General features: G+C 39.9%; 1 protein-coding gene across 2 annotated transcripts in view; it reads left to right on the top strand.

The window, feature by feature from the left end:
* The first annotated feature begins 6,485 nt into the window (after positions 1–6,485).
* The window catches only part of bean1 (brain expressed, associated with NEDD4, 1), a 28,872-nt gene continuing 10,382 nt past the window's right edge, over positions 6,486–24,975 (top strand). The window contains exons 1-2 of one of the 2 annotated variants that reach the window (XM_026353814.1): positions 6,486–6,594; positions 12,186–12,293. In XM_026353814.1, the coding sequence (XP_026209599.1) occupies positions 12,269–12,293 (25 nt within the window). In that variant the 5' untranslated portion in view covers positions 6,486–6,594; positions 12,186–12,268. The remainder of the gene's footprint in view (positions 6,595–12,185; positions 12,294–24,975) is intronic. The other variant, XM_026353815.1, reaches the window with a different exon arrangement.

Raw genomic sequence — 24,975 nt, 5'->3', positions numbered from 1 at the left:
TTTTTGTTGTTCTCTGTTTGATGTTTTGAAGTTTCATGGCTTTGTTGAGATAAATAAATGCACGTCCATGTGACAGTTCTGTGAATTATAATAAGATAATATAGAAATATAAAAATGGGTTGCATTTAATGTTCATAAAGTTAATGAAGAAAATAGAAGAGACAAGACGAAGAAGAAATAAAACGTTTAAGTAAACTATATAAAATTAAACTATTCTGACTTATTCACAGTGTTGTCAAATTAATTTAAAATATATTATCACTAGACTATTTCAGTCTACACACAATAAGCTATAATAATGACGTGAAAACACTTTGATGATTAAATAAAAAGGTAAAACAAGTTTATTCTTGAACACAGAGATGGATGCAACAAACCAGACAGTAAATCTGGTCATCAAGATAAAAGTAAATAAAACTAGAGTCTCCTCAGAGACTTCTTATCTGTGGCTAGAACAAACACAAATAAATAAGAAGCTCCAAAAACAGTCTTCAAACAAAAATGAGGCAGAACAAACTAAACCAGAGGCAAAAATACAAAAGTCACAACTCATCGGGGCAGAAGCAAAGTTTAAAACAAACATGGCAGCAAGCACGGCGCTCAGGTGTTGCACAGGAGACAAACCTGCACTGAATAAACGTAGGAGGGCAGTATAAGTACTGGGGCTGATGAGGATTGACGACAGGTGAGTAAGGGAGTGGCCGACGGGGAGGCAGAACCAAAACAGGTGGAGCAAAGTAGGATCTGAAAACACATGATGAGAGCATAAATGGTTCAGTGACAACATAAGAAATAAAAGTAAAAAATCCACTAAGATTAGAGTCACCATGCTCCTAGAAACACCCTGAGCTTTAGAAATGGTTTTATATCAGTGTCCTTAATTGTTTCTCACCACAAAAGGTTATTGTGGAGGTCGACAGAGTTTTTCTGTGTGGATTGTGAGACATTATGCACCAATCTGTGCCTTTCTTAACTATGTCAGATCAATTCAATTGTTACTTTAATAACCACAATCTGGATTGCTGCAACAAAATTATTAATTTGCAAACATTTTCACTGTGGGTTATTGTGTGTAGAATGATTTTTCCTTCTAAAAGAAAGTTACAATGCAGCGAAATGCCAGTTTTCATCCAGTCAGGATATTTTAAATATCACATTCCATGTGGTGTCGATTAGCTCCGTTCCTTTGTGTAAAATGATCCTTTATGTCAAATGTTACACATTGTGAGGCCGTGTGAGGAAATCTCTGATCTCCTTCACTTTGATCTTTGACATGCGATCAGATGTGAGTCAGAGGATATCCTCTGTTTTTCTCTTTTTCAGCCCAAGTGTAAATTCACCACAGGCTCATGTAGTTTTATTATTGAAGGGGTCAATGGATTGAGGAGTTAGACATCCACATATATGATCATGTCCATATGAGACATGAGTGAGTGTACAAGGTCCATTACGCTCTCTCTGAGATAGAACGAGGGAAATGCCAAAGTGATGACAATCCTCTCAACACTTTTTGGGTTGACACCCTGCAACACTTACTTTACCCTTCAGCGTCTTAATCATCCAAACTAAACTAAAATGTGTGCACACAGTCAACAAAGGAGGTTTTTCTGATTTTGCTCTGGCCGACAAATCACGCTTCTTTAAAATAAGACCAGATGTCTGTACACCTTCAGGCTTTCCCTGGTGTTGCACTACAGGCACCTCAATTTTCGAACAAGCCCTAATATAGAAATGTCAAAATAGCTTATTTGTCTTTCTGCCCTACAAAAAACCTGACAGATCAGGATTTGTGGTCATGTGACGTCGCCCTTCTTCCACCTTCATAATGAGAAAGTCAAATCACATGACTGTTGAGTGTATTTTGAACCTTGTCTCTCGGTTTCTTGCCTTACTGCTCCATCAAAAGACCAGTGACTCTTAGATGACCTTTATATTTATAAGTCCCCTCCAGTCATGAATAAAGTCAGTTAGGATTAGTGTGCATTGAACAGCACAGGAAACCTTAAAACTTTCACATGTTCCTAAAACCACATCAACGTCTTCTCTTTCCATTGAAAACATGTTTGAATATGTAAATGTTGTTTATTCAAGTCTAACTTCTAAAAACACTTCACACCTCTTTAAGATGCTCATTAGACAAATCATGCTCACACTGTACGTGCACATTTCCAAATCTCAAGGTGAACTCAGAGGATGTTCTTGCAAAGCTTGTAGTGATGCATCTTGCACACTACAAATTTTCTCTGTATGAAACCGAAACCAAACCACAGGTCTAATGCACCACGTTTAGATCATAACCTGTGATTGTGAATTTCTGTACAGGCCACATAATGTGTACTGGACCAAGAAAACCAGTCCATGCCTATTAATGCGTCCAACGCAAACTATGCAGACTGTGGTATTTAAATTACTGACTTGCAAATTAGTTAGAAATGTTGACGTATCAAACTACGGACACTTGACACAAAAAATCTTTATCGTGTGAAAAATGACTAAACCACGAATCTGATTCAATGTGGTTCAGAATGAAACCTTTGATATTTTCGCCCTAATACAACATAATCAGGAACAGAGTTGCTCTTAAAAAGCTTTCAGTGAGACTTGTGAGCTTCACAGTCACTAAATTCACTCTGTCATCAGTTATTCAGGCGAGTGGGAAAACTGGAAGATGTGACGGATGTCTGCGGGAAGGAGGGAGACTTGAAGGAAAGAAAGATGGTGGTGATCGTGAGAGGAGAGTGACGGGGAGATTTGCATGCCATCTTTTCTCCTCCCTCAACCTCAGCTTAACTTTGGACTACTTGTGGCGAGGAGGGGACGGAGCCAGCTGGCGGCAACATGCTAAACATTGCGTTACGGTCAAACTACAAAACCAGACTTTTAAACTGAGGCATGCTTCATCCTTGAATACGATTACATGGAGACTGCGAATGGATAATCCTTTGAAGCCTGATCAAAGAATGCCTGAATTTTGAAGTGGGCTGCAGTATGTGTTTACATGCAAAAGGAGCTGATATGGTTAGCTGTTTACATGACCATAGCATGTAATCCAGTTAGAGAATGCATCTTGTCATGAGCAGTTATGTTCGTTTCTGTTAGCATGAGGAACAGCACAGGTGAATGTGTGAGAGAAGCAGAGCTACCTGAGCTAAATGCACATGTGAATATCACATGATTTATTGTAAAGGTAATTATACATGTAGGTTATGTGTCGGCAGTTTTCATTCTCATTCATTTGTTGCATCAGTACCTGATTTTAATATGATCTAACTCATAGTCCATTATTAATGAGGAACCTTTCGCACTAAATAATCTGCAAACAGATGTTCTTCTACACTTTTTATTGGAAAACAAGAGTAGAAAAGAATCAGTTCATACACTGTTATTACTTGAAACCCCACAGACCCTTTGGTCGCTCATTACAGATGCATTTATGCACCCAAACAACAAACCCTCAAAACCATTTAAAAATGCTGCACAAATCAGGTTGAATTTTCTACTTAATGGGATATGATGCTGCAGTCGTAAAAATGCATTTTTAATTTCTGATTCATGTTGAAATGTTAAATTTGAAGCTATCTAGATTTATTGTATTACACAAACAGTAGTTCCACAAGTTTTGTTTCTGAAAATGAACAGGAAGGCAAAAGTCTGATAAATCAAATGGCCTCTGTCTGTTAAATGTCTTTTATTGTCACAGACGAACTGATGTCATTCCTAAAATCTGTCTCTTTGCCCACATCTTTCGATAAAATCTCATAAATAAAGTCTGTCTCTATTGTTATTGCAGAGGAGAAAACAGTTTTCTTTTGGTTGTCTGTTTAAATATTTCACTGTGGTTACACAAAGATCTATAGACTAAACACTGTGACACACACAGGTTCTGGCCTCGTGATGTGTGTCAGGATTTGTGTCTGGACGTCTTTTGTTCCATGTCGTCTGCTGGTCTGAGAAGCAGATGTGTTTTTGTCTTTGTCAGTGGAAGAAATAAAGCGGTGGCATGTAGCTAAGTAGGTAGAACATGGCATTGCTAGATTCAGGGGGTTAAATTCCCCATGTGTAAGTCATGCTAGAGCAGGATTACTCAAAAATGCCAGTGCCCCCTCCCATGTGGGTGCCCAATGGAATCAGGCCTGGTCCTCATTCCTGGTTTGAAAAGCGCTGCAGTCAACCATCACAAAAGACGACGTGCATCAAACATCCCACTGACACACTGGCAAACAAACCTGGGTTCAAAAAACGCTGCCGAGAAAAAAAAAAAGGAGCTGTTGCAGATGCAGACGCCACCGAGGTCCAAAATCTCATTGAGTGTTTGTGGAACCACAGATACGCTGCAGTTCCCTGTTTGGAAAACGGACATGAATGATTTCAACACTGTTGCTGTTTGACTAATGTCCTGTCTGTGAACACTAAATACTTCACAACAATGTGAAGAGGAGGATATCCCATTTCCCCATCCTCTCATTCTCACTGGGTGCTCCTTTTCCTTTTGTGCAGCAAAGAAAGAGTTGTATCCAGAGTTTGAGAGTCTTGGACAGCTGGTCTGGAGCCACAACATTATCTATTGACACTTGTGTTGCACGACCTGAATGCAAATAATTTCACTTCCTGATAATTGACTGTGATATGCTGCCATAGCACCTTTGAATGCATCAACCTGTGCACACTGTATAAGGTATGCATTCACTGAATTGCACCTGCGTGACTGCTTTAGACATTGTTAATTCAGTCTTAAAAACTATAAAATCATAGGCTCTGTGGTTTTATGTGTTAATTATCCTGTCAGATTATATTTATGTCCATGAGAAATGAAATAATAGTTATTTAATAACTAACAAAGGAAGAAAGCAGCACAAGCAAAAAACATCTGAACTGGCTGAAGGCTGGCAGTACTCTGTCTCCACACTGTGGTTTAAAGACCAAAATACACCCTCTGTGTTCTTATTTACCTGACGTGAGGATTCTTCAATGTTCACACTTCATCATAAATATTAGTTTGGTTTTACATCATCGTGTAACGTTTTCAGGCAGCAGTACTGGAAAAAGTCCTCAAGGCCATTTTACATTTTATCAAATCAGAAGTAAAAATCCAGCTTGTTAAAAACAGCTTATGTCAAAGTTTTTAAAAGAAAATGTGCTCTCAAGCCGTTAAAAGGTTAAAGATCAGGAGAAGTCCTTTTAGAGATACTGAATTAGATACTGAATTACTGATTGAATTAATATGCACATTGATGGGATTATTTCAAATAGATTTACAGCTCTGTATCATTTAGAAAATTCTGAGAGAGTTCTCTGAATAGTTTCTGAAGCAATTGTACGGATGTGTGAACACTGTACTTCATGGAAACAGGTGCTCCGGCTTCCTCCCACAGCTCAAAGACATGCAGTAAGGTTAACTAGTGAGTCTAAAGTGCACATAGGTGTGACTGTAAGTGTGATTGTGGGTCTTTATATATCTCAGTATATCAGCACTGTGATGTCCAGCGGTGCATAACTCTGCAGCTTTAAGATGACTGTAACCAGGCAATCGTGTGTCCTAAAGACTGCATGGCGTTGTGTGTTCTGATATTTAGATTGCTATCATATATATATTACAATATATTTTAGAGTGCTATCATATAATTAAATTCTATTTTTAATAGTACAGGATGCTGCCTGTAATGTGTATGTTACACACTGCCACTAACTGTCCACACTGGAATCTTTTATTATTATTATTATTATTATTATTATTATTATTATTATTTTATTCATTACTTTTCTCTTATCAAAGATCCAGGAAATGTAATTTAATGTCATCATATACAGCATAATGCTGCAAGAAAAGTAACTGTGGGTGGGTAATTTATTCCAAATTATACTTAATGTATTTTGTGCAGAAGTAAAATATAATGTCTAGAGTGTCTAAACAATCACACACATATAATTAAGTGATATTTAAACTCTAAAATAACTGTGGTCATTTTTCAGGGCATCACTGCGACTCGTTTGTGGTCAGGGATTTCCTGGCTGGCTGTCTCACCATGCCCTGGATGCTGCGCTTCTCTCCCCATGCAGGCATGACACACTTACTGGGCTGCAGAACCGAACCACGGGACGAACCACGGGACAGACGCACGGCGCCAGAGACAGAGGACCGAGTCAGATGAGGAGGAAAAACAGCAAACGATAGTGGTGATGATGATGGTATCGACACAGGAATGATCAGAGAGGACGAGAAAAACAGGGCGCTGCGGGTTGGAGGGTGGTGACGGTGCTGATGGTGCTGATGGTGGTGGTGTGGAGGATATTTCGGTTGTGAGGACGGAGCCGCTCGGAGGAGGCTGCTCGCACGACCGCGCAGCGCTTGTGCTTCTGTTGATGATCGTGCTGGTAAATCTCGGGTATCACCGAGAGTTTAACGAAGCGCTATTCTGAGGAGGTGGGCCAAGTCCCGGGAGAGAGAGGGAGGGAGAGGGTGGAGGAGGACCTCCTGGGTGCCGGTGATCACACTGGGATGCTGTTGCTGCTGTTGTCAGTGATGTGAAGCGACATTAAGGAGCTGATGAAAGAACTCCTGGCAGCTTGTGGACACACGTTTGTACCGTTTTGCAGGTAAGAAGCTCGTTTTTCTGTTTCTGCCTCTCTCCATCCCAGGATGAACTCTCTCTGGTGATGCTGAAGTGTGTGACACGTACATAACAACACTGGAATGAACTGAACACCTCTGGTTCTTCATAGTGACATTACTGTATCTTCATGCTGTGTTTGTCCTGCTACAGTTTGACAATGACAGGCTATTATGTAATATTTCAAAGACTGTTTAAAACCTTATAAATAATCGTTTTAGTCTAACTTGGTGCATTTGCAATACTAAGATTTTACTTTCTACTTAAATAAATGTATGCACTATATGACAGCTATTGATTTTAAGATGATTAAACATGGGCAGCTTATAAAAACAATGCACTTTACAGGTTTAGCAGTGAATAAAGAAGCTAAAATCAGCTCCAGCGCCATCACCTCATCAAAATGCTGCTTATGCATTAACACACTAGTAATATTAATGTAATTAAACACTTACTTACTGATTATCTCGCTTCACTTGTGGAAAATACTTTAAACTGTATGAAACATTTTGACTTTTACCTGTGAATCAGTACTTTTCACTTGATGCATTACTACTTTATCTAACAGTAAGTAAAGGATTTATCCACTGCTTCAACTAGCCTGCACACTGGAATATTAAAAATAGAAAGAACCTGAATAAATAAAGCAGCAAAACTACGAAAGCAGGAAATGAGAGGTCAGTAGAGGGTTTTATGAATCTGATAGTTTATGGTTATTAGATCCCAGCCCAGCGGATCACGTAGGAGGGAAACAAAAGCACAAATGTTTTATAAATACAAGCAATAAACACAGTATTTGGCGCGGATTTCTGTGCACAATTAGTGCATAAACACAATATTCTGCAATATTCTACTCACTATAGAAGTGTAATAAATTACTTCACAGTGTTTGCACCTTCATTGAAGAACATCACAGTGGAATATACTATAGGAACATTGTAGGTGCATTGTAGTGATTTTTAATAGGCTCATCTCTCTCTTGCTTAGTTTTCCTCCCAGGCTTTCCTCCCACACACTTTAACTCTCTTGTTTCAGCAGTGAAGTACAGTAGTCTTAAAATCCTACAGTAGTACAGCAACACTGCAGACAGGAATGTAGGGACAGTGGTATTAGTGATTTATCACTCAGATAATTATGTACATGAATCATTAGCCTCGAGATCTAATCAAATTATAAAAACTAGGTACCGGTAAGTCTATAACAGAGAGAAAATAAAAAAATACATATAATGTACATAAAAATACTATAGTACACACATACTGGAGCTGTCACGTGATTTTTTGTGGTAGTTTGTGATGTAAAGAGCATCACAAAGTCAGGACAGCATAGTCTTAGTGCTGAGTCCCCAGAGGATATCAAAGCCCTGGGTTATCTAAGTGTCTCTCTCTGCACATGAAGGTCAATGCTACAAAAACCCATTCACTTTAAAATAAATCTGGAAACCTACAGTAAGCTAAACAGATATATGATTCTGGCATGTAGTGTTTATTCTCCGGTATCACAGAGAGTCTCAGCTTGATAGAGATGTTTATCTTTTAGAGTACATGTTGTGTAAGTAATGTAAAGTTGTTAGCTACTACAACAATTCAAAGAAGCTGATTTAAATGTTCATTCCTCCACAAACTCAAATCACCTAATTTAGTTGTTTGTAAAAATGACATAAATCATCTAGAGTATGACAACGAACAACCACAGAAAGACACAAAATGGCCACAAAACATGCAGAGTATCATCAGGAGATGCACAAAACCAAACACAAGATATGCAAAATAACCAAGAAGAGACACTAAACATCTACAAAAAATTTAAGTGGTTTTCAAAGAGACACCAGTGAAGTAAAACAACCACAAAGAAACACAGGATGACCACACGGACACACACAACACCATCAAATGACATACAAAACAATTCCGAAGATGCAAACCCTCCACAAAGCGATTCAAGATGTTATCAAAGGCGAACAGGAGGATCGTAAAGTGACCTAAGCAACCATCAGCACCACATGGTAGCTGCATGGTTCCTCTCTGGCACCTCTGACCTTCTCACTAAAACGTCGACTGCGCCCATCGTGGGAATTGAACCCACAGGGCTTTTCCACCAGACACTGTACAGTAACCACGGGTCCTGAAAGCCCAGCTAGAAACAGGAACCGGTGCGAGCTTGGTGCCATTGCCAGGACTGACAGGTTGAATGGATGACAGTGCTATGTGGGCCAAATAGACTGTCAGAGAGAGCTGGGAGGAGATGGATGAGAGCAGGGAGAGAGGGAACGAGAGAGAGCATCACAGAGAGGGAATACTAGAAAGAGAGATGTGGAAATGATAGAGTGCTGTTGTGGCTACAGGCAATACCGGGTTCCCACAGTTTCTCTTACTCTGAACGGTTTTGTCTCTCACCCTCTCCCTCTTTTCTCTCCCAGTCATTGCCTGCTCCTGTCGAATCCTCTGAGTATTGCAAGCTCTGCACAGTGTCTAGAGCTTTTTGCTGGCAGCGCTTTTGTAACTTCTCGGAAATGTGTTACAGGTACTATTTTCTTTAGCAATTACTGTTTCCTAATTCATCTTGTGCAATTAGCCACAACATGAGAAGATGCCTGAAAATATTTTAAAATGATAAAATATTGTAAAAGGAACTCATGAGTGTTTTGTGATCCACCGACATCTAAAGTCTAGACAACTAAACCTGCTGTATTTGGTAACGTTTAGAGGAAGATTATGGATACAATTTGCATGCAAAATGAAATATATACAGTATTTAATGTGCCCTGCTTGTCTAGTTAGATTTTTCAGAAGCCTTTCATCTTCAACCAGACTCCCTCTAAGGACGTTTATACACGATTTTGAGAATGTGGCAGCAATCTTCTGCTGGCAAATATAGCAATTGAAGTCTGCAGAGAAATGGCATCATTTCCATTTTCAAACTCCACTCGAGTCTATAAAAATCTCAATCCTTCTGAAACCACGTTGCTTAATATTCCTGCTAATGCATGAGATGAAACAATGCTTTTCCACAACAGTCATTTTAATATTAGTATCTTCAGACTGAGTTTTATTTCCTAAACTACACAAGTTGTTATTCCTTCTTTCACCTTTAACAATCTGCCTCAGTTTGTAAAGACAGTAATCAGTAATTGAATGTTGTAGTTGAAATTAAGGAAATTTAATTTAAATGTAATTTATTTTAAACATAATTTAGAACACTGTGCTCTGTGGAGCAATGCAATCTTCACTGTATGTCAAAAAATAAAATAAAATCAAAATTAAAAGTCCGACTCCCCCTTCTCACCCCTCTCACCAGCAGTGGACCAGCGAGCAGGGAACAGGGGACATTTTGGAGGACCACTGCTGGTCATGCCTTATCATGCTGTAATTTAATCTGCAGGCTCGAGCAGGGGGTTTAATGACTCCCTCACACATCATTTCTTCACATTCCTCCATGGTGTAAATGATTTGTGAAATCTAATAAAAGGAAATGAGGATAAAATTAAACATAAAAGCAGAAGATATTTCACTCAAAAGTAGGGACACATCGCAATCAAGGTTTTGGTCCTCATTCCTTACTCTTCAGATTTAGTTAATGTGATTGACTGTGCTTCGTTCTATGTCTGTGAGCGCCTCAACCCTCCCTTCCCTGCCCTACAGTACTCCAAAAGGAAAGGAGAGAGAGGAATATAGACCCACAGGTTAAGCATCCTATTACTGTGTATTAGAAGAAAAGAAGGGAGGACGTTTGATGAGAATTTGCTGCTTGATTTGGCACCAATGCATCTCCACTCAAAACGCATCTAACATCAGAATGTAAATGTTCCCACAGATAGTTCGAACTCACATTCACACACTCGAGCATAGACCAGAAGAAACAAGCAAAAAGAGAGTATTTGCAGGTTTTTTTTATGTTTTTAAATTACCAAAGCAGTTTTGCATTTTTAATATGGACATTTGTAATATTAATAAGATCAAAAGTAGAATAACTGTAGTTCTTTGTTCTTTTTCAAAATAAAATGGTGCTCCACACTTTGTTAGTGCTGTCTGGTTGTTAAGTTAGGGGTATTGTGTGTCTGTGTGTGTGTGTGTGTGAGAGAGAGAGAGAGAGAGAAACGAGATAGTTCAGTCTAGCTGACAGAGTGCAGTGACTGTAATATCTGTGTGAGCAGGGACAGTTATGTAACAACAAAGCAGAATGCATCGTAGGTTCACATGAGTCACACACACACACAAACACACACTCTCCTGTACACACTCTGTCTGCGAACAGGAAGTGAGGGATTAAATCTTGCACAATGTTCATGATTTATCTGAATTAGAGAAAGTGCAGTGTGACGTCTTATTGCTTTGACTCGACAGCGACGACGTGTTTGACAGCTCGAGGTGTGTATGTGTAAAGACCATCACCATGCGTAGTGTCTCAGTGGGTTGGCGGTGATCCTTAGGAAGACAATAAGACTGGAAGATACAATTACACGCCAAAAAGAATCTGAGGACGCTGAAGGAGAGATTCCCCCTTGTGCAAAAGAAACAAGCGCATGTTGGAAACACAAAAATCCTCCATTCCAGCTACTTCACTAGAATAAAATGAGTTTAATCTTAGACGTCAGTATTTCTAACAACTGCCTGTAAGGTATGTTTATGGGAAGGAGGATCAGGGGACTGGAGCCATTATCAGGGCCGACAGCTTGAGGTGGGGACAGCGTGGCTTGAAAGATAGAGAAATGTCCACAGTTCAACACCAGAGTACATAAACCAATTTTTAAAGTTGCTGTAGTCACAAAAACTGAATGTTGTGCTGCAAGATCAGATATTTTGGTTGAAAAGAAATACGTTGTCTGGGAACATTTTACTGATATCATCAGTATTTGCAACCTGGCATTTAGATCAATACAAAAAGTAGTCTGGTTGCAATTATGCTTCTTGTTTTTGCAGGTTACTTGTATAGAAACATAAGTTGTATTAAAAACACAGATACGTGCAGGTCTTTATTTTGTCCTCATACAGTGAAAAGTGTGATTATGTGTGTCCTAAAAAAATATTAGTGTAATTTTATTAGTCGTAGTTACACCTTCATGTCAGTAGTATTTACATGTATACATTCGTGTGTGTGTGTGTGTGTGTGTTGTTCAGGTATTGATTGGAACATCTGAACCCTGTGGCCATGTTCCGGAAGAAGCCATAAAAAATAAACACACACACACACACACACACACACACACACACACACACACACACACACACGTATTCACACACTGGGTGGCGTGGGCGGCCACTTGACTGCCTCACACACACACACACACACACACACACACACACACACACACACACACACACACACACACACTTTGCCTGGGGCTTTATAAACAGCCGGGCTTGGAGGTTGTGACTTGCACATCAGTCTCTGCTCCCTCCCTCTTTCTCTTGGAGAAACAACACAGCACCTCTTCCTCTCTTCATTTACTTCTCTCGTTCTCCTTCTACCTGTTTGTTTTCTTTTCTGGTTCTCTTTAGGCCTGCTACCCACACGTTGTTGTGCTGATCTCCCTCTCTCTCGTTCTCTCTCTCCGTGCCTTTGTGGTTACATATATAGCAGCTCGGTGTGGTACAGTCCAGCTGAAGTTGGCTTCCTGCCTGTTGAGATGTGCCAATAGGAAACACTGTGAACAGGGGTTCATGCTGATGAAATTGATCTGCTCAGGTAAGGAACATGAACTTTTTCTTGTTTGTGTTTTTGTGCATCTGATCACTTTGTGTATTTTCATTTTGTACATTTACATTTTAATGGATAAGATAATCTCTTAATCATGCCGAAAACAAAATTACATGCAAAGTGCAAAATGGGAAATTGTACATTTACAGTATATTGACCACTAAAGTTACTGAATTTATAAATGTAATTAACGAATTAAATGCTGAAACATACATAGAGCGTAGAGTTAAATCTACTACACTGTAGTTCTTCAAATTCTTTATATTAATTTCTGCTTTTTTCTCATCCAGATCCAGAATAACCACAATAAACACAGATAAAACCTTTTTCCATGATATAGTCTGAAAATCCCTGATGATTTGTGAGGGGAAATGCACAAATGTAATTGAAGCCATCACATTTAAATACAGCATGGATCAACACAGACACGGCACCTGGCAGCTTCAGTCTAAAAGTACAAACATTTGCTTTTAAAATCACATGTGCATCAACTTTTCCTGTGATATTAAGTCCTGTTTAACCTCTGCCTCAGTGGAGCACAGCAGCTTAAAGCTGAAACACAGTAATGCTCTTAGTTGTTCTGAAATCATGTTTCTACTGTATAAATTGAGTAGTTGTTGTTGTTGTTGTTGTTGTTGTTGTTGTTGTGGGTATCCTCTGTTTATTTTTAGCTGAATTGCAGGTTGAGATTTTAAACTCCACAGAACAAGGTAGACATATTTATAGACGCTTCGTGTCTCAATAAAAAATGAGTCTTATGCAACAACTCCTGACCACACTGGAGGCAAGGAAGAGACGGAAGGAGGGAGGAACAGATGGATGGATAGATGGATGAACAGATCGAAGGATGGCTGGACAGATGCATGACTTTTGTGGATGTGTGGTTTTCTATCCCCTTTTTGTCCATGTCTTTTCTCTCTCTATTGACTTCTCTCAATCTCCCACCCTTTATGTCTCGCTCATTCTCTTCTCCAGACTCTTTCCCACTTTCCTTTTCTCCTCTCTGATCTATTATTCACATCCCTCTCTGACTCTTTCTCTCTTCCCCTTGACACCTGAAATCCCTCCATCAGCTCCAGAGCTCCAGGGCGTTTAGACTCCCACCAACAGTGCTTCCCTCTTAGGAAAAGAAATAGAATGATGAATAAAAGAACAGAGCGAACGGAGACAGATAAAAAGCTTTGGGATGAGCGGCTCTATAGATATGTCAAGGTATTTCTTCATGTGTTGTATTGTACAGGTTGACATTTTACACAATCCTGTGTCAACCTACAGAAAGACTGTGTAGAAAGTAGAAACAGAAAATATAATATTTAAACACGCCTCAGACAGATGTCTCAGCAGGTTATAATGTTCCACAAATTATTCTCTGATGAAGTGCTGCTCTCCTACAGCCACATTAGGGGTTTCCTAGAGACATAGGATGTCATTTGTTATACAGACTGGAAGAGCTCCTGAGGCAGACGTGTGATTTGTAATACAAAGATTTGAACTTTGCTTCTGTCTAGTAGCTAAAAGAAAATAGTCTTGCCAGAGTCACAGCTACTGTATAGCATTGTTTCAATCAAGATTTACTAATTGAATAAGTCGTGCAAAGATGTGATGCTGGATTTCACAGCAGACCACATCAGTGAAACACTGATTTAACACCTGACAGCAATGAAACAACTGGCTTAAATGAAGGCCTTCAGTCAGCGTACTGAGCTGTAAGCAGAAAAGGGTGCAAGCATGAACATATTTCTGATTGAACTGGTGAAATGCCTTTAATGACTTGTCCAAGACAGAGAACTGTGTGTGTCTTAATACCCCACCCTCTCATATCAGTGCAAAAAGATAAAAGCTAAACACAATCTACATATTAGAGCAGTGGCATGTGCATGTATCAGATGAGAGCAGATCTGAAATGGAATCACTCAGTTCCCCCTCACTGCACACACCATCTATCCATCTATCAGCACTGCACCACGATGCCTTGCCTTCCTGCCACCAAGCCATCAATCATCACATTCCCATGCTTTATGGAAATGGGAGGAAAAATTGCATTTAGTGGCATTTTTCATCTTATATCTTATCCACCTATCTCTCTTTGACCATTCATCCAACCATCCTCTAGTCACAGTGGAAGGTCGTTTATTAAATCTATTTAAATTGATATAAGGCGCGTGCGTATACAGGGAGATTTCATGGGTGGCAGGTTGGCAAATATCAAGGCTGTTCCGCCTCACTAACCAGGGCCCATAGACAATTAATACACACCACAGGTGGTCAGGTTTCTATGTCAGTGTGTGTGTGTGTGTGTGTGTAAGAAGAGCAAAGCAAAACAAATAGGAGAGATTTTCTTTTTATTGTGCACGTATACAGTGGCAAGAAAAAGTATGTTGGAGCATATTGGCATACCTGAAAGGAGATTATTTTTAGGGGAAGACTAGAGCTACTCTGACTGATAAAAAATACTTTTTGAGTTTGCTCTGCACAAGAATACGCTCATGTGATTCATGCCTCACCAAAAGGAGCTTTTAGAAGATCTAAGATCAAGAATTGTTGATTTACATAAAGCTGGAAAGGGTTACAAAATTCACCAGTCTACAGTTAGACAAACAATGGAGACACTTTGGGACTGTGGCTGCTCTACCATGAAGTAGGCGGCCAGTCGAAATGACCACAAGAGTAACATCTGTATTCATGAGTCTACTGTAAGTAATGGTGTCTATGGCAGGACACCACAAAGGAAGCGGCTGCTTACTAAAAAGAACATAGCTGAAAGCCTGAAGTTTGTCAAAGTGCACATTGACACTCAGCAGTATTGGAAAAATGTTTCAGTAATTAATTTCAAAGGTTTAACATACTTTTTATGGTTGTTCTCAATAAAGACATAAAAGATTTTTTAAAAAGTTGTGTTAATACTTTAGGCACATTATATCTTTGATACTCTTGACTTAGATGAAAATCTGATCACATTTTATGACAAATTAATGCAGAAAACTATGAAATTGCAAAAGGTTCTGTTCAAATACTTATTTTTGCCATTGTATATGTTTAATAAAACACCAAGAGAAACAAGGGAGAGATATGATGAAGCATAGTTTAAAGAAAAAGGAAAGAAGCAACAGATCTATAGTAGATGGAAAAAGAAAAGCTGTGCAAGCTTGAGGGAGTGAAATAGAAGTCGGAGAAAACAGCACTCTCAGTGTGGTAGTAGAGGAAAAGAGAAGAATGAGGTTTTGAGTGGCTGAAAGAATAAGAAAAGAGGGAGATGTGGGAGGGAGATGAAGGAAAGGAGAATTGAAGGGTAAATGTCTTTGCTAATGTCTTTGGTGTCAATATTGACTAACATCAGCTCCCTTTGACTTCAGCACATGCACTGTATCCTCCTCCTCAGTTCATTAACTCTGTCATTTGTAAATGTATGTGTTGGCTCAGCTGTTCAATGTCACTGTGCTCAGTGGATGGAGAAATAGGTGGATACTGTGTGTAGAATACTGAACATTAACCGGCCACACTACTGCAGGTTTTAGCTTATTTACTGCAATACCATTATCTTCGCATTATGCAAGTTTAGCAGTGAACATAAACATGCAGCTACACAATGCTGTAAAAGTGATGAATGCTGTAGTTGCTATGGGTAGCTACTGTAATCTGGGTTTTGCATAATCATCTAAAGGAGATGAGGTTAGGCAGGCAAGGGAATGTGGATTTGTTCTGAATTGGCACACCTGTTGTGAGGCAGGATGATTGGCCTATTTTAGGGGAAAAACATGGCTACTCCTTCACAGCAAGGGACACGTGGGTGTGAGAGCTCAGTTAACCAGACTGAGGTGTGCTGCTACCTTACATATATAGGCAGTGAATTCCTGAAACCTTGTTCTCTTCTAGTTGGCAGAGGAGCACAGCAATTCCAAAACTAGAGTGATGGTAAAACAGTGATTTTATGGTTCACGTCAAGCAGGTTTTAAATCTCTACAGACAGATTTTCATAAACATAACTGGAAACTTGAACCTAAAAACGTGCATGCACCTGTGTGGGATGTAGAAATAATGCAAAATGTACATAAAGTCAGTAATCTTAATGTTTACAGCAGACTGATGGTTAGAAGATAATGATTTAATCAGTGCATCACTTGAGCAAGGCCCCACACAATGAGACTCAAGTGGTGTTCTGTGATATGACGCTATTACTATATTGTCTTGTATCTGACTGTTCTGACACAACTTAACCCTTCATGATAGACAGTATAATGCTTAGAAAGAAGGACAATCTACACATTATATCTCTCAAAAATGTTTTGAAAGCTTCTCCAACTTGAATTTGCATTATGCTAATTTGCTGGGCAGATGCTAAACGTGTCCACACAGACAGACAGACAGACATGTGGCTGCCTGTCAGACTCTCGGTGGACACCTCTGCCTCTACTTCTTTCGTTTTTAAAATGTCAGAACATTTTCACAGTTCTTCACTGTCTAGTCAGTCCAGGAAGGTGATAATATCATCAGGGAGTTCATCATATAAATAAAAGGAAAATCATCCATTTTCAAAAGGTCTTCTTTCTTTTCATTCTTTCAAGCAATTTAGCAACTCCAAACATATGTAACTATATATTCACACAGTACAGTAGTAGAGTACAGACAGTGTGCATACAAATTATTGATTGTGTATTGAGCACCAGAAACAGCCTGATACTCTACAAATCTAATAATCTGTTCTCTCAAGTGATGCTGGTCTTTATCGTGACAGAGCACAAATAGCTAAGTAGTGTCATTGAGGTCAACCTCAAGGGATGAGCAAGTCTGAGCTCTTCAGGAGAATGTGACAGACTTGGACATCAGTCAGGGGATAAAGTGTCTCCAACAGAAACGAAGGCAAATGTGGGACAGTAGGGAAACTGCTTATTGTCATGTTTGATCACTCCAAACCCCAAATCAATGTAAAATATTCAACTTTGCAAAATGATAATGACAAATATTCATATCCACCTGCCCTCTTTACCATAGGGTGAGAAGGACGAGTGTTGTTACTCACTGCGAGGTGAGATGGAAACAGGAAATTAGAAGCATTTTCCCCAAATATATCTGAGCCGCACACTCCACAGTGAAAAATGTAATCACAGCTTATTTCACCAGATGGTCTCAGTGGAGATAGTCAGGTGTGTACACCGTGTGTGTGTGTGTGTGTGTGTGTGTGTGTGTGTGTGTGTGTGTGTGTGCACACACAGGTGTGTATGGATGCTGGTCAGATAGTGGTGGGGCATCTGCAGTGAAGTCTTGATTGACCAATCATAACTGGATTTAAAAGACTCTCTGACCATTTGAAGTTTAAGATCTGAGGCTCATCCTCCAGTCAGTATTGACATTTTATGGACCTTGACCAATAATAACTTGATCTGTAATGTTTATTGATCAATCAAAGCAGGATTTACAGAGACTGACCAGCCAGAGCAGGATTTACTGCAGTCATTGTCAGGACATATACCAGGTTGGTTTGCACTGCAGAGATAATAGAGTCGCTCTGGGTTTTTATGATTTATATTTTCATAAAAAAATATAGAAACACATTTTTAAACATAATTTATTTAAACAGGTTTTCCCGTAACTTTCTGTGATGACACAACCAGACCACAAGACGTCTGGTAAACAGCACTCCAATGCACCTGCTCGTTAAAACATTTCCCTTTCACACACACACACACACACACACACACACACACACACACACACACACACACACACAGCAGCAGCAGCAAATACTTTTTAATATGAACTAACTAACTAGTTTTAGTTCAAAATCACAGTGAAGGACATCTGTCTTTAAAGACATATTTTCTGTACAGTAAAATGCCAGTTTCCAGTTTTAATTGCAGCCCCAGTCATGCTGACATTTTCAAGATTACTTCTTTCTCCTCTGGAGTTAGAGGAGAAGGTCGGTATCTGTTACGAGTCTATATTTTTATCAGAGGTATTTCTGTGACATGTTGAGACCAGTTTAGAACATTTCTTCCAGAATTCCTCGATCAGTTAATTCCATCATGCAAACGTGTCCTTGCACGGATTGACTGATCATATTCAATGTGGAAATAGATATTTAGGACACTGTACTGTCCAAAACCGTTGCCACAGAACTAGGACAGGGTTTTGACATCCTTACCCAAGGCAAGGAGGTCTTCTTGGTCACATTTATTTCCCAGGGGAGATGGCCTCTGGAGCAAATTGTCAAGTTTCCAACTGTACGTTAAGGCAGACAAGGTGAATTTCATTTCAAGTAGATTTTAGGGGAACATGTCTCAACTGAGTCCAGAAACAACGTGGATACAGTGCTATTCCACCAATCTGCAATATGCCTATACAGTGAGGGAAAAAATTATTTGAACCCCAGCTGATTTTGTAAGTTTGCCCACTAACAAAGAAATGATCAGTCTATAATTTCAATGGTAGGTGTATTTGAACAGTGAGACACAACAATGACAAAAAAAAAATCCAGAAAAATGCGTTTCAAAAAGAGTTATAAATTAATTTGCATTTCCACGAAGGAAAGAAGTATTTGATCCCTTCGAAAAACGTGCTTTAGTACTTGGTGGCAAAACCTTTGTTGGCAATCACAGAGGTCAGCCGTTTCTTGTAGTTGGCCACAAGGTTTGCACACATCTCAGGGGGGATTTTGGCCCACTCCTCTTTGCAGATCCTCTCCAATGTTGGGCAACTCGAACCTTCAGCTCCCTCCACAGATTTTCTATGGGATTAAGGTCTGGAGACTGACTAGGCCACTCCATGACCTTAATATGCTTCTTCTTGAGCCAGTGATTTGTTGCCTTAGCCGTGTGTTTTGGATCATTGTCATGCTGGAGTACCCAACCACGACCCTTTTCAATGCCCTGACTGAGGGAAGGAGGTTCTCACCCAACATTTGACGGTACATGGCCCCATCCATCCTCCCTTTGATGCGGTGCAATTGTCCTGTCCCCTTGGCAGAAAAACACCCCCAAAGCATAATGTTTCCACCTCCATATTTGACAGTGGGGATGGTGTTTTTGGAGTCATAGGCAGCCTTCCTCCTCCTCCAAACACAGCGAGTTGAGTTGATGCCAAAGAGCTCGATTTTGGTCTTATCTGACCACAACACTTTCACCCAGTCTTCCTCTGAATCAGTCAGATGTTCAGTGGCAAACTTCAAACTGGGCCTGTAGATGGGCTTTCTTGAGCAGGGGGACCTTGCGGGCACAGCAGGATTTCAGTCCTTCACGGCGTAGTGTGTTACCAACTGTTTTTTTGGTGACTATGGTCCCAGCTGCCTTGAGATCATTGACAAGTTCCTCCCGAGTGGTTCTTGGCTGATTCCTCACCGTTCTCATTATCATTGAAACTCCACGAGGTGAGATCTTGCATGGAGCTCCAGACCAAGGGAGATTGGCAGTTAATTTATGTTTCTTCCATTTGCGAATAATTGCACCAACTGTTGTCACCTTCTCACCCAGCTGCTTGGCGATGGTCTTGTAGCCCATTCCAGCCTTGTGTAGGTCCACAATCTTGTCCCTGACATCCTTGGAAAGCTCTTTGGTCTTGGCCATGGTGAAGAGTTTGGAATCTGGATTGATTGATTGCTTCTGTGGACAGGTCTCTTTTATACAGGTAACGAGCTGAGAGGGCTGCCAATGTCAGCTCGTTACCTGTATAAGATCCACCTGGGAGCTAGAGATCTTGCTGACGGATAGGGGATCAAATACTTATTTCCTTCATGGAAATGCAAATTAATTTATAACTCTTTTTGAAACGCATTTTTCTGGATTTTTTTTTGTCATTGTTGTGTCTCACTGTTCAAATAAACCTACCATTGAAATTATAGCCTGATCATTTCTTTGTTAGTGGGCAAACTTACAAAATCAGCTGGGGTTCAAATAATTTTTTCCCTCACTGTATATTCTAACTGTGTACTTGTTGACAATGCGACTATGTCACAAAGACGTGACACTACACTGAAAACCTAAATCCTCTGAATCACAATGTCCACAAGCAGTGATTTCACCAGAATTAGGTCTGATTAGTGGGTCAGAAATCGTTCATGCAGATAAACGAAATAAACAACAATAACAGCAAGGGACAGTGGGAGTTGAACAAGTGAGGAAAGGGCTGGATGATTAAATGAAGGGAAGGCAGGAATGTGGGCCATCAGGGTGTAATAATCTGTCTCTCTGCCATCTATTCCACATGGGAGTGGAAGAGAGAGAGATTAAGAGGATGTATGATGTATTCTGACCTATATTCATACACACTGTAATGTTTTGTGACCCACATACTACCTAATCTAAATACACATTCTAATTTAATAATGCAGTGCATGTGCCTTAGTGTCTGTTACATTAGGAATAAATGCACTGTGCCTCTTTGTGGTAATGTTTCATCTTCCTGTGGCCTCTTCAGTAATCCATCCATGATACTAACAGGCAACCTATCACCTTCTGACTCTAGGTTAAAGGTGGCATGCAGATTTAAGGGGGGATCACGGGTGTACCCCTGCTTAAAATCCAGTAATTAAATAGCCCATCCCTCCCACAATCACCATATCTCCTATAGCATAAGACTGTTTACATCAAATATCAGTCATCACTTAAATGTAGAGTGCACAACTTTTGCCTGGAGTCAGCAAAGTACTCTCTCCTCATTGTCACTCGCTTCATAGCAGTGCACCTGCCAGTCATCCTGATGTGCCGTCAACCTTGAAACAGCATCAGGCTGCAGGTGGATGGAACCAAAATGCCTCTCAGAGAGAAACAGTGAACGCATCTGCCTTTCAAGAATTTAAAATTCCCTTACATGTATATTGTCTAGGTCACTTTGCCAAAGGTCTACTTTTGTTTAGCTGTTATTTCTCAGTATTGTTATTGCTCCGACTCCACTGGAGCCACAATCATCTTAGAGTCTGGACACAGGGTTTCTGTCTTCATACACTGCTTTTACTGTAATTACACCCTTAAATCAATAAAGTCAAAGACTGGAATTATAATGTAGCCTGTAACTCTCTGTGTTTTTCTCACTGGGATGCTGTTGGCATGTATTCATCCAGACTCAGGCTGTGGTGGCAGCTGGTTCAACAAGGTGTTGCAGATGTCTCTCTCCTCCTCGTGGGGGATCCTCAGGCCTCCTCCAGTCAGATGAGCTATGGAGTCTCTCCAGTGTACTTTTAAATGTCCTGCATCCCAGCAGAAACTAATTTCAGCCACTACAGTCGTTTACTACTCAGCTCATGACCACACACGAGAGTTGGATTCTAGACTGACAGCTAAACTGAGAGCTTTTCCTTGTGGCTCAACTCGCTCAGTCTGGTATAATGTCTGCATTACTGCTGATGCAATACCAATCCACCTGTCAATCTCACGCTCCATTTTATCCTCACAAGACCCCAAGATACTTCAGCTCCTTCGCTTGGGACAGCAGCTGACTCAATCTAAACAGAGCAATTCTTTTTTTCTCAGCCAAAGAATCATGGCCCCAGAGTTTAAAACCACCCCAACGCATATTGAAGGTGATGAGTGTGTGCTGTGACCTTCAGCATGAAAAACAAGGTGACGTAAAGGTTTCCTGTTGCCTTATTCAGACATAATACAACATTTATGGTAAAATAAACAGCAGTCTGGTGGCAGCTGGTGTGAGAAGACCAACTAAAGGGTTGTATGATTTGGTGGTTACTCTTTAGGTAGATGATGTTTTAGCCTAATGGGTGTGTGGGATTTCATTGTTGTGTTCAAAGATGAGTTCAGAGCCAATCGTGTCCTCCCTCCTCTAGCACCAAAGCCCTTCTGGCTCCTGTTCAATACAACAACAGCAAGGATTAGAGTAGGAAAACTACGAGGAACAGAAGGAAAGAACTACGGGAGGATTTGCATATGAGCAAGAGGTTCTCTTTGAGCCTCTTGGTGTCGTTTGACCAGGCTGTCGGGAGCCTGAGGCTGTTTCAGTACACTGCACAAGTGAGCATATAACATCTGTCACATATTCACAGCCACAATGACATGTCAGTACTTATAAAGACACTGTATGTGCAAACAGTATGTGTAGGGTATACATATGGCACCAGTGCCTCTATAAACTCACATACAGTATACTTGTTTTTCCTTCTCCCTGCATATTCAATAAAGACACTCATGCTTTACTTGAGTCTTTCTGAAAGGGATATTTTTAGTGTAGAGATGACTCGCGTGTCTAAAAAGGAGGAAGAGCACTGTTTCTGCAAGCAGTTGAACATCTCTGGCATCCCAAGAGATTCAGAGACTGGAGGTCATCTTGGTGCTTCTGATGCTGAACACACACACACACACACACACACACACACACACTCAGTCCTGAAGAATGACTGTGCCATTAACGGTGTGATCAAGTGTTGATCAAGCTGTCATTTGATCAGCACACTCATTCAGAGCAACATCCATTTCTTACTTCAGGCCTTAGAGAAGAAATGATATAAAAAATATGATATTGTTCTTATATATAATTAGTCTTTGGCTGCATGCTGTGGTGATGATGTTTTCAAGATCACTGAAGTTAACTGGCTTAGAAATCCAGCTGTGTGGTCTGTGATTTTCTATGATGTTTATGCATCCTAATAAGCTTCCCGGTCTAACTGCATTAATACTGATCGTTGTGTGTTGTGTTACCAGCATAATTATCCTTCACTGTCAAATGTGATAAATGTTGTCCATTAGCTGATTAGTGTTTTAGGAGTGATGTAGGCTCACTATAAACAAGCTTCTTAAACACACTCTGTAATGCATCACATTTTCTCCTGACACTATACATTGAATTTTGTTTTAGCAATCAACTTACCTACTTGTTACTGCATAAAAATATAAAGAGACTCAGTCAGACAGACGTTGTGAAGATCAACCTTTTATTTTGTGATCATACTGTGTCTTCGCAAAGTAAAATATTTAATTAGCTGCTTGTCTTTGTTAGTTTTAGTCCTCTTTTACTCACTGACGACTGAAGTTCTTGATGCTGTTGGCCACAGTTGAGTTTGTTGTCGTCCCCTTATTGTGCATCCTGACCCTCTGTGGATGTGCAGGCAGCTGTGGTATGTTTCATATTGTAAAGAACGTGGTTCTAACTCATATTGACAAGCTGTCAGATCAAATCCAAGCAGCTGCTTGATGCTTCTGTATAATGTCTGCAGCTAATGAACAAAGTGCTGCAGCATATGCAGCAGCAGTCAATATCACAGGCCCTTAACCTTTATAGCTTCTGACACCCAAAAATAAATGATTTAAAGTGACTCTCCGATCTGACTGGACACACACACACACACACTCATCATGTCCTATTTCATCGTTCCTGAAGTAATTTCATAAGACAATGCGATCTATATTTTCATTGGACTAATGTTTTTTTAACATCTGTCATATAACTCTACTTCACTTGATGTACAAGTACAAGAATTACTTCAGAATTACTACTCCCACAGAAAAAGACGTCATGCACACAGCTAATAGCACTTACTCAAAAATGCACCCCCTCCATTTATTTTCAATTAGGGACGCGTTTTCTCTGCACAGGAAGATCTGGTGGCGAGACTCAGGCAAAATTGTTGATAATGTGATTATGTGCACTGAAACTAGAGCAGGTTTCACATGTTTGACTGTGGCTGAGGTTCTGGTTAAGGAAAACCTTTCACTGCATCATGTGTTGCATCTTGTTACAAGATGAAAAGAAATATGAGTAAAGATGAAGTCAAATTGCAGCTACACTACACTTCATCTGACTGTTCATCACACTAATCACAATATAGTAAATGTAGGAGTAATAGTAGCTTTAATGGCAAGCTGTCAAAGTGAATTACCCATGTTACTGGTCACTTTAGTAGGTCCACCTGTACATTCTTATACAATCCACAGCAGCAGCTCTGTCATTATTCTACTTTGACAAGGTTATAATCTTTCAGTTTTTAAGTTGAAACCATCAGAAAGGCGGTACATCTACCGTATATTTATTTATTGTTTTTGTGCCAACACATCCTGGCAGTTGCTGCTTTGTCACCTCTCCTCAGCTTCTCTTTTAGTCCCTTCTATTATCTTTTCCTGGCACATAAAGATTTAAATTGCAGACAGAGTGATTGTTTTCTATAGTTTATGATCTCTTTAAACTTCCAACAGAGGAGCTGCCGCTCACCTCGTTTGATTTATGCTTAATTTTGGGACAATGTGGGAAAATTTCACTGGAGAAAAAAAGCTTTATCATGTTCTGAAGTTGGACATCTGATGATTTATAGGTTTGCTGTTAACTTTTGATCATCTCAGTTCATTTACATTGATTTGTCAGTAATATGTTTACAACCATACTACTGTCTACTCACTGTGTGTACACACACAGACAAAATGTATCTCCTATTTCTCAGCTTTCTCTCTGCAGCTGGGTCCAGTCCCCTGAGGGGTTTCAAATACATCACTATCACCATTTATTATTATCATCTTCCTCTTTTTTTTTCCCTTTTGCTTCCCTATAAATTATTGTGTCCTTGCTTTCTCTCTCTTCCACCACCCCACTCTCTGTACATTTCAATTCCCATCATGACTTAAATCACGCTAAAGAGGACAGAACCAAAAGAAAGCAAAAAATAGATCAAGAACACTGACGGTTTGACACAGACTGAGCAAACCTGTGGCTGTTTAAGCACTGACGACTGATTAGGGAATGT

The sequence above is a fragment of the Anabas testudineus genome, chromosome 15 (assembly GCF_900324465.2).
Source record: "Anabas testudineus chromosome 15, fAnaTes1.2, whole genome shotgun sequence".
In the NCBI taxonomy this organism is placed as follows: domain Eukaryota; kingdom Metazoa; phylum Chordata; class Actinopteri; order Anabantiformes; family Anabantidae; genus Anabas; species Anabas testudineus.
The sequence above is the reverse complement of the archived record's forward strand: the minus strand, read 5'-3'. Positions and strand labels throughout refer to the sequence as shown.